General features: G+C 39.9%; 1 protein-coding gene across 1 annotated transcript in view; it reads right to left on the bottom strand.

Moving 5' to 3' along the window:
* Positions 1-9,966, bottom strand: part of LOC108751043 (zinc finger protein 808) — a 36,358-nt gene extending 26,392 nt beyond the window's left edge. Inside the window, exons 1-5 of the mRNA XM_018490977.1 lie at positions 9,178-9,966; positions 7,977-8,261; positions 6,938-7,261; positions 6,073-6,674; positions 5,300-5,779 (exon numbers count right to left, since the gene is read on the bottom strand). Of these exons, the coding sequence (XP_018346479.1) occupies positions 5,300-5,779; positions 6,073-6,674; positions 6,938-7,261; positions 7,977-8,261; positions 9,178-9,954 (2,468 nt within the window). The 5' untranslated portion in view covers positions 9,955-9,966. The remainder of the gene's footprint in view (positions 1-5,299; positions 5,780-6,072; positions 6,675-6,937; positions 7,262-7,976; positions 8,262-9,177) is intronic.
* Between the last annotated feature and the right edge of the window lie 1,480 nt (positions 9,967-11,446).

The raw sequence follows: 11,446 nt of genomic DNA, 5'->3' as shown, positions 1-11,446 counted from the left end.
CGCCCCCTCCTCTTCCTTCTTCGACAAGGAAGGGAATATCGCGTTATCGTTGGACCAGAAACTATCGTTGGACCGAACACGATCGATCGCGAAGCCACCGGACGTTCCGCCGCGAGTTAATTAGATTATTCGAAGCAGTCGCGTTCGCGCTAAACGGGACGAAGATATGAATGAATAACAACTAAGTCGTTTAACTAACAGTTGAAATCGTTGAATGTTAAAATGGAAATTTAGATCGAGACGGGAAGCCGTTTAACTTGAGGGAAACCCGAGGAAAAATTCAACAATTGGATCTGATAAGACGATCGAAGATATAGATACAATCGTAAATTATTGCAAAATGAAGAAAGTAAGAAAATTTTGCACGACTTTACTATTTTGTATTTCTAAACTGATGCGCCATTAATTCTCCCTTCTAACTCGTCCGACAAGTTGCCGAACCAAACACTTTATCGACAACTCTGGCGCGTATTCCCGCTCAGTACGATTGCCATTTTGTCCGTTTCTGCCGCAAGATGGGATAAGTTTGATCGGCGGTGCATTAATAACTCTCGAGAGGTGTGAAATAGCAGACTTCGTTTTCCAATTCCAAAATCGGATAAATCCCGCCTTTAATCGCCGAATGAGACATGATCGACTTTCATATTTCAATGATAAATATTTCTTCTCTTATTAAATTTTTTTTTCATTATTTATTAATATTTATTAATAAATAGTTTATTAATATTAATAACATTCTTTTTATAATCGTAATATTTTATCGTCGTTACAATTAGCGATCGGCTGATTTCGTATCTCGATTAGATTTCTTTTAATTAAATTTCCCTTTTTTTTTTTCGTTACTGTTTATTAATATTAATAAGTGATATTCTTCTTCTAATCAACAGAATACATATTTTGTCGTCGTTATGATCAGCGTTCTTTTACTGTAATTTCGTTTATTGTATTAATAAAAACTCAAGCGGTATATATGAAACTGTCTTGAGACTATATTCCTTTCGAATTTTCTTATTGCTCCTTTCCGACTTCTTGCTCCGAGAGGAAATAAATCGTGCAGTTAGTAGCTCGCACGTATGACATACTATCTTGAATATGCGCATACATCGCAAGATGCATGCGTATTCTAGGAATCGCTTAATGCGCGATCCGTCGCTGTGCAAGCTCGTCTTCTCCGTAATTGGTTTCTTCCTTTATTTTCTTCCTCTCTAAACCTCCGCTCGATTCATTACAATTCTTTTTTGCCCACCACATACCGCAGCGCTGACCTGACCGATATGACTCGTGTGCTTTCAACTTTATGCGCATTATATTTTTGCGCATTACGCAAAAATCTTATCTGCACGCGAGAAAATTTTTCGCCACTTTTTTCGAATGCTTGCTATTTAAAAAAGTTTACAGAAAGAGCAAGGATATACCGTAACTTTTTTTACATAGTAAACGTACAATTTTTCCAACCAGCGAAGGAAATCTAGCGTTGCGGCAATTAAATAAAAGTATTATTTATACGAATTATTGAAAATATCGCTTCCTTGCTTCAAAAGTAACCCAAAAAATTCAGTTCCTTAGAAAAGAGCAACAACTACTCTCCAATTTGACAGAAAATTATTCAGTCAAATATTGGTGAAAGAAATATATTTTTAACACGATGTCATTTTTATTATTTGCAACTCTTAAAAAACTACCCTTTTTAAAATTGTGACAACTGTGACGATTTCTTTCAAAACCATTTTCCTTAAGTTGTGACAATTTTTTTATAAAGTTACGATGGGATATGTTCACTTAACTCATTCGTGATAAAGCCTAAAAAATTACATTTTTTTTTCCAATCGTGTCACTTTCCAAGTAAGGAAGCGATATTTATGAAAACATTATTTTACAACTACTTATTCACATTTTTTTATAACACAACGTGAAATACATTACTGTAGGACATTTTCCAAAACACATCTTCTCCCGCAGAATACAAAAAGTTTTCAGATGTAGGAAGACAAAATGAAAATGCGAAAGAGATGTTACTGAAGTTTCTGATGAAACTTGCGCGTGGACGAGAAGTAAGGTACGTCTTAACGGTAAAGGTCAAGCCGCAGGACTTCCTAGTTGTCGTCTGTACAAGATTTTTTTCTCGCGCCATGACACCGCGTTCCTCGTGGTCTTCCTTTACTGCCGCGACGCGTTACTCTTCTACGAACACGCCTCATCTTGGAGCTAACGAACGAGCTTGCCAACTGACCTTCGTAAGAGATGACGCATATACTCCTTCCTGGTCGGCTCTTTTCTACATTACAAGACGAAGTGGAAGCGACAAGAAGAGGTGGAGAGGGTTCTAATCAAGGTGGCTTGCTGGAACTTCTAACTCCTTTCCAGCTCGGAACGAGATGTCGAGTTCCAGGTACGTCGATCTCGACGTACCACGATGCAGTAAGCTAAGCCCTAAGGAAGATTATAGGGTGTCTGCATAGAGATGGTCCGAGTTTGCCGCGGAGGTGATACCAAGAACCTCTCTCGGTAGAGAGTGATTTTCGGGGGGGGGATAAGCTCAAGCAGGATCGTAAAATTTGTCGATTAAATAATTTGAAGACTCGTCGGAACTTTACAAAACTAGTTTCGACTTTCTAAGGCGCGCCACGATGTAATCGCGGTCTCCGCAGTGGAACATTCACGCAATGAATATAAACCGCCCGGATTATACGTGGAAAATGATAAGTCTCCGATAAAATTATTTTCATGACGTTTTCGTAGCAATGCCCAAAATTTTTACTGCACATCGATAAAACTGGTACAATTGATACGTACTTCACAAGTACGTTATTCCAAGAGATTTCGAAAATAGCGCGACTTGACAAAGTTAAAAATTTGCCAATTTTTCTAAGTGCGACGAGTACGCGGGATAATACCAAAAACATTGTCAGAAGACGAATCAGCATCAATGAGGGAGGAGAAAGAGAAGAACGGAAAAAGGTAGCAACGTGAACGACGGAGAGTGTACTAAAGGGTGTCCCGAATGACGACGGTCAAACATAATCCCTTGGAATGGCCGGAATCGTGGCATTAAGCGAAACCCTCGGTGGTTCGTGGCTGCGTGTCGAGACTTCTGGCTGGTCGTTCGGCTTCGGGGACGTGGCGGGTGTGAGAGTAGGACGGTGGCTGGATGTTGAATAGGCGCCGTTACAGAAGGTAATGCGTGTACGGCGAGAACTCGGAGGAGATGGCGGAGGCGGAGGTAAGACACGGTGAGGAGAACCGAGGCGGCGGAGCCGAGGTGTTAACATTTGCTTTATAGCGGCCGCTCTACAGCAGGGCGATGGTTTAATACTTGTGTGCCGTACGAGCGGCACACAAACACCACCAGGGAGTGACCGCGAAGACGTTCACCTGGCGCGCGTATTAAAGGGACACGGAGTATATAACCGCTGTAACACGAGCCCGTTAAACACGTGAAATGATCCGCGCTCCGACACGCACGTACGTTATTCGCCTAATATATTATATTATATTGGCAGAGAGCCTGTACGCCGTTGAAAAGCATAACATTAATTTTGTTTACTATATATATATATATATGTTCGGTTACAAGAATATGTAGATCTATTGAAAGATTCTTAATACTCGTACCTAGTATTCTTAAAAATAATAAACTGTAATATTAAGAATTTACTCTTAAAAAAAACTTAAAAAAAGTATTTCTTACAATAGAGTTTTCTTATCAACGTTAGGAAATCATCTTAATTCAATTTACTCCTTATTTTTTCCTAAATTTAAAAATTAGAAAAGAATAAACACACCTCGTCCATATTTAATTTTGGTAAAATGGAGTAAATTTTGATAATCCCTAGACAATGTGCATATCAAAATCGGGACATAAGACATCTTAAAAATGTCTTAAAGGTGCGTTCTGAGATTTATGTTCCAATTTTGGATAGGTGTGCTGTCTAATTTTTTTTTTTAAATTTGAGCCAGTTATCCCAACTAAACCAAACTTGTTCCACTTTATGATACCATGTTTCTCAATACATTGTCAGAAATGGCGCGATAAAATATCAAAGCTTAACAGCTCGTTGATATGTGTGTATTTTAATTATATGACATCTCATATTAACGCGCTCCCATATGTCGGCATTGTAGAAATATACGATGTGTATCACCGTGTATATAATAGAGGCTCGTTAAATAGCGAAATGACCGGCGGGTTCATATACATTACTATGAGATGTTAATATGACACCCGTTGTTGGGCCAACGAGCGCACGTCTCTTTCTTCTAACCCGTTTGTGTCTCTCATTTCAGCTCGCAACACCTCGCGGTTCGTCTCGCTTCTTTTCTCTCGTATTTTCGATCCGCTCTGCCTGGTCTCCTCCGCATTCGGCCACGCTCCTTCATTTTATAGTTATGCAGCGAGGACATTTTTACTACGACCGCGCGAACATTTCGCGGTTCCGGCTCGCGGCGAGCGCTTTTATTGCCCGAGGGCGTTTTTACCCCCGAATACGCTATCCTTTATTTATTATGGAACGGTCACGCTGCGGGAAAAACAGCATGTGACGCGTCGTATCGAGAGCAAGTCGGAAAGTCGAAGCTAGTTACATTTTAAAGAGTGAATTTATTTCAATTCGGATCGATCCAAACAATTTTGCTACAAATCTATAAAAAGATCATTATATTTTATATTGCGTAAGATGCTATTCATCATTTTCAAGTTAACATATAATTATGAGATTAAAACATGATTATATACTCGGTTATAAATGCGGATGTAGATGAACATTTTTTCCCTCTGCAAATGATATATGATACGTGCTATTTCTTAGAAAATTATTATTATTGCAGCTAAATTTGCGTAATATTCCATAGCAAATAATATGATAAATTCTTGACATAAAACATGTCCGACCTGTAACTTCGTGGAACATTTGTCCTGCGATTGTTACGGAATTCTTAAACATATAATTTGTATTTTAACACGGTTTAGCAATAATAAATTTCAAGAAAAACCATAAATTACAAACTTTCGATAAAAATAAATATCCCTATCCTAATAAACAAATTTATTAAATTTAATCGTTATTTTGTTGTGTTTTTTTTTTACCTACCAAAAATGTACTTCAACTATTTGTATTATATATTTAAAAATCGAATACAAATCTGTAGCTTTCAGATTAAAAATTAACGCGTCTCTGTATACATATGTAGGTTATATATTATATTTATACGAATATTTTGGAACGGAAATTCTCGAGACAAGCATGTTACTTATGAGACGCAATTTCAATAAAAACAACTGATAAATTGAATTATCACTTACTTTGTGTAGAAGCCTTCTTTGCAATGCGAACAGATGAAGCTCCGCCGACGGCCAGTTTTGTCCAGAGATTTCGACGAAGTGTTGCATATCCTCTGATGAATAATGAGATGCGATCTTCTCGAGAATGAGACCGAACACTTCATACAGGGAAAGGGTTTTTCTCCAGTATGCTGCCTGATGTGATTTCGTAGTGATGTTTTCGGAAAAATCTTTCCACAAGTCGGACACTTATATTTCGGCAACTTGCTCGAACTGGACGCCTCTTTATCCGTTTCTTGAACGGCACCGGCATGCAGGGCTTCGTGAAAGATGAATTCGGCTTTGGAATCCGTGGAAAAGATGCAATCCTTACATTTCCATTCTTTCTCGTTACTTTCAGTCCCAGCGGCGTTCGGTGCGTCATTATTTAAACAATTACCCTCTCGCGTGTGCCTAGTGACGTCTTGTGACAGAGCGAAAAGCGTGCCGCATCGAGGACACCTAAAAGGATTATAAAATTCAATTATATATATGATATACAATATTATAAATTCTATACAGGATTTAATTGTAAGTTGTAAAATATATATATAATTTAGAATGCTAAAGAAGAAAATGCTTTGGAATGCTTAAAAAAATATCTATTATCTACCTATTATATAACTAAAAAAAAAAATGACAATTCTTATGCTGTTTTATAAGTAGAAAGAAGAATTACGAAAGCAACGTGCAACGTCGATACAACTGTAACATCAATAATTTGCCGCAAAAAAAAAAACGAAAAGATAAAATACCGATGACAAAGCTCTGGATGACAAAGAAGAAGATGACTCTTGTGCGCCGCGAGATTCGGCTGCTTTTCATTACAGTGAGGACACTCCCGCGCCGTGTCCAATAGACCCTCCTCGCTTTTGCGTGCCTTTACGGCTTCCTTGTGACTAGAGGTTCTCCGATGCAGAACTGCTTCTTGGGCGGTAGCGAAGTTCATCGAACAGAAGGAACAGAAGTACGGCGCCGGCCGCACGTCCGCCAGGACCTCGCCTCTCTCTTTGTCCTTGGCGATGTGACTGGTTAGCTGATGACGCTGAAGCGCGACTAAGGACCGGAGGACTTGGGAGCATATATCGCACTTGATGCGCTGTTGATACACGTCCGACGCGGTATCGCTCGCGGTGTGACCAGTCTCTTTGGCGTGCAACCGCAGCTGGAAGTTGTATCGAAATTGCCGATCACAACTGCAGCAGGATAACATACGTTGACGACTAATTACCACCGGCACGGAGCCCTTCATCATCGACACCACGTCACGATGACTCGTACTTAGAAGGTGAGACTCCATTGTCGCGTTGTCTGCGCACCAGAAGTTACACGGAGTGCACCGGCAACTGCCGCCGATCTGAGAAAGAGAAAGAAAAAGAAGAACGACAAGGAGTCTCTCCGCGCAACGGAACATCCGGGTGCACGAGTCAATTAAGACCGTCTTATTCGTTTCTCATCTATTTAATGTTCGTTGAGTAATGACTCGTCGACAGGTGCGAGAATCGTACGCGTGATTGTGCATAATATCTGCATCGATGGATGAAAACGTGGATATGTCGATTCTGATCTTGAGCCGAAAAATATTTAACATCTCGCTTCGACTGATGAGCGGCCACTCACCTGTTCTACGGTCTTAGAGTGAAGATCGGAACGCCAATGAAGCAGGAACGTCTCCTCGGTGTTGCAGTAAAAACGACAGGGAGCACATTGGAAGGGGCTTTGTCGAACCACGTTCGCTATGTGCTCCAGAAGAAAACGGCGTACGCTCGGATTGCGTGGATTCACGAGGACACCTGACACACGGCAATGGTAATGGGAGAGCAAATGTTTACCCATTTGAGGCCTCCTCACGCGCGTGCGGCACATCTCGCAGAGAAGAATCTCCTTCTCCCTTTGACGCAGACCTTTCTTAACCTTCTTTTGCTCGGGCTCTTCCTTCGTCCTCTGATAACACAGCGTGATACTTAATCGTACAGTTTGTATTAGAGAGTCGAAAAAATTCCATCCGGAGAGGCCGCCATTGTTATTTACATTTGAAATATGTTTTCGTTTCAATATGATTTCTAAGATTTAATATCGTAAGATATTTTTGAAACACACACAGTGTATATCATCTCGTAAAAAATCGGACAGAATTTTCTTGAATCTTATTAAGATTTCATTTGTACGAAGAGAGACACGCAAATCTTTCCCTTTCAATTACAACTTTTTTATCGGAGATTTTTTTAATTAATTAAAAAAAATTTTTTTCAATAAAGAAATATTATATAATGAAGTAAAAGTACAGTTGTAAATGTCAACTAATGGATTCATAGGAACTACAATAATTACTTTTTATTTCTCTTTCTAGCAATAGGCATATCTAACTTTAGCTCCAAAGACGAAATGCAAAATCATTGATGCAAAAAGATTCAATACAGGTAAAATTTCGGGGACTAAAGTATCGATACGTGTCGCTCAGACAAGTATCAACATTTTACAGTTCACCTCCCGAAATCCGACCCGCATTGGATCTTTTTGCGTCGGCGCAATCTTGAATTTTGAGCTCCGAGCTAAACTTAGGACATACCTGCTTTAGCAAGATATACTACTTAAATAAGCTAACGGTAAAAATGTTGGTTTTAATCATGCGTTAACAAGTTAAAGAGAGCATTATTACCAAGGTCTTCTTACGAGTGGACACTCTTCTGGACACTCTTGCGTGCGAATTTATTCCTCGCCGTAGATGGAGAGCTTCGCCATCAAGTTCCCTAATGCTTCTCCTGGCGTGCAAATCAGAGAGCAGATGCCTGTTGTAGACCAATCGCGATGCGAGCTTCCTGCCGCAAGGATTGCACCAATATCCCGACTCGATATCCGTTCGTGCACCCGGTACCCATTTCCCTCGCGTGTATCCCGGCGGCGGCTGTCCAGATGTATCCTTGCTTTCGTATTCCTCGACCTTCTGTAACGGTCGATGTTTCTTCGTCCAACAAATCATCATAGCTCGCGCGAGGTCATGTACGAGGTCTCGTGGAATCACATTGCGTATCAAATTCATGCTGATACACAGAATGATTCGCAGAATGAATCGAATATAAATTAAAAATTTGCGCATTGATTTGATTTGATTTGAATTCTATTTTTATCGTTTCATTTAGAATAATTTCCTGAGGCAACTGTCATTCCCGTGGCTAAGTATTATATTAGGTTGTTCGGAAAGTAATTTCGTTTTTTTCTTATGAAAATGAAAGACGATTTTCAATCAGACGCGTTTCAAATGATCATGAACGGTCGAATTCGATAAATTTAATCTCTCAGCGATCTCACGAGTTGTTATTCGCCGGTTTGCATCAATTAATGCCTTTATTGTGTCTTCATCACCTTCAACTGGCCTTCCAGAACGTGGTGCATCTTCAACATCAAAATTGCCGGATCGAAATTTTGCAAACCAGTTTTGGCACTGGCGTTCTGTCAATACATCTTCTCCATACACATCGGATAATTTTTTTCTTGCTTGAACAGCATTTTTACCTTTTCGATAGTAAAAAAAGTAAAATATGCCGAAAATGTTGCTTTTCACTTTCATATTTGATAGGGCACCAATCAAAAACTACTGCGTAGAATCAATCGAACTTTTTTCGCAAGCAAGCCTTGCTATATCAGCTGTCAAAATATATAATGATTATGCGGCTTAAGTGTGAAGTTGGCTGTGAAAAATACAATTAAGTCCTCTGTTGGAAAAAAACGAAATTACTTTCCGAACAACCCAATAGTATAGTATTTATAGTATGTATATATAGTTTTTCAAATAAAAATTACAATTTATATACAAAATTATTCATGTGCTTTTGAATCTTAAATCTGTTTTTTCTTCTTACTTGTGATGTCTCCGCGGGTCGCCATTTACCGCCAGTATACGTTGGCGGGGGATGTTCCTGATGATCATTGTCGGGCTCTGCATCCTCCTCATGCATATGCGGCGTGTCCTGCGGCAAATCGTCGAGTCCGGGCTTCCACTTTCCACCAGTGTGATCTCGGGGTGGACCTTCCTGTGGATTTTCGCCGTCGTCTGAATCCGAATAGGAATCTTCCCCCAATTCCTCCTCCAGAATATCGTCTTCGGAGTCATCGTACTCGAAGTCGTATCTCGCCAGCTTCTTGGCCGCGCTATTCCCTAAAGAAAGGTCAGCGAGAATGGTGTCATCCAACCAACTCTGCTGATTCTCGTGCCTCTTTCGGTCGAGAGTTGTCTGCTTGAGGGACTGGATGCACATATCGGGCGGTTCGTCCAGATCGCTGACCGCGGGTAACATGCTGTGAAGTTTATCCTTCGTGCCGGCCTCATCACCATCCACCTGACCTTTCTGGTCTTTCTTTCTTTTCTCATCTTTCTTGAATTTTCTGTTATCCAGTAAAGTCGGCGCTCGCCGAGTATTACTCTGTAATTCTAACGAGCTGAAGAATGCGTCCGCGTTTAGAAATTCGGGATAGGACACCGTGGTCGGTGTCGATGGTGATTCGTGAACAATCTCGATTTTAGTATCCGATGGTCGGCAGCCTGATCGACGATGCTGCACATAATTGTCGAGCCCATGAATTGTTAAATTACACTTGATGCAGAAATGAGTGTCATCGTCTTCTTCGTAGCCTTCCATTAGTCGTACTCAGATAAATCTGCGGTAAAAGAACGAAAGTATTCGCTCGTGACTTATTGTTTGAAAACAGTTATTATTTCTTTTCGTAAGTATTATCATTATGATCGATCTTGTGACGCGGCAGCGCGGAACGTTATTGCTGTGAAACATCAATTATAAATAATAAAGCAAAAATATGCAACGCATGATAAAGGTTATTTTTTTATTTTTGAATAAACTGTTTCGGATATACTATTCTTTCATATTTCTTTTTCCTGACACATACCTATATTATAAAAAGAACTGCATATGTATTATTTCTTTCCTCATATTGTCAAATCTAAATTGTAAGTTATTTCTTTAAATTGTTTTTAATATGAGTATATTATGTTATTCTAAAATTATAATTCTCAAATATATAATAATAAATGTAAAACGTTTTTCGTATACTTGTTGTATTAACTAAATATTTTTTATAATATATTTTTTTAATTTCGAAACAATAATAAAAACTTGCTGTATAAATGAGATATTAAAATTTAGAAAAAAAATTTAGAAATAATTTAAAAGAGATGCGCCTAAAAAACATTAATAAAAAACTACGTATTAAATAATTACTTCAAATAACTTTTCAATATGAATTTTTGAAGAAATACATATTACAGATATTCAGATCTATTTCACATTTTGCTTAACAATAATTGCCTTATGTGCCATGTGATTTGAATTAGTTCCGTTTATATTGTGTAAATTTTTATTTTATACAATATAATTTAGAGAACGTAAAGAATAATATAGGAGAAAAAAAAAGAAGAAAATTTTTGAAATAGGCCATTTTTCAGAAATTATTTCATCTCGTTTTCTAATTCGACAGCAGAAATTCATTTACTCGCGGTTTCGCGCGCGTGCACCGCTGCGAAGTGAATTCGAGAACCGTTTAGCCGTCATACCCCGATCACACGTCACGCAACAACCGCGTCATGGACAGCTCGCTGAGGACAATCGCGTTAGCGAACCGCAGTGGGCAAATTGAAGGTCCGATATTCGCGTAGCAGAAGGGAAACAAGTTGACGCTTCGTGCGGGCCGGGGGCAGGAAGATCGGTCGATGCCGCCTGGCCGTTATTCGGACGACGACACTTCGCCTCCCAGTCCTGGCCGCCCCTCCGCATCCCTCGCCGGTCCCCCTTTTCGCCGCGTTCCCCCTTTACCACCGTGCAGCCCGTGCGCGTCCTCCGCATCACCCCCGCCCTTGTTGCGCCCTTTCTGTTTCCCCTTTCCAAAGTCTGCAAACCGGCAGCGACCTCGTGGCTCCGTCTCTCGTCTTATTAAGCGGAGAAAACTAGCGAATGAAATTTCCATCCGGCTCCGAAACACGCTCGTCGGTGTCGTCTCGTCTCCTCCTCCCTTCCCCTCTATCTCTCACCCTTTCTTCTTTCTTTCTCTCTATCAACTAATATCCCCGATCCCGGTTTCGTCGTCGTTCGTAGTTTACCTTTGACGTGACCGAAATTC

Source organism: Trachymyrmex septentrionalis, unplaced genomic scaffold (assembly GCF_001594115.1).
Source record: "Trachymyrmex septentrionalis isolate Tsep2-gDNA-1 unplaced genomic scaffold, Tsep1.0 scaffold40, whole genome shotgun sequence".
Lineage (NCBI taxonomy): Eukaryota > Metazoa > Arthropoda > Insecta > Hymenoptera > Formicidae > Trachymyrmex > Trachymyrmex septentrionalis.
This window is presented reverse-complemented; position numbering and strand designations above follow the sequence as displayed.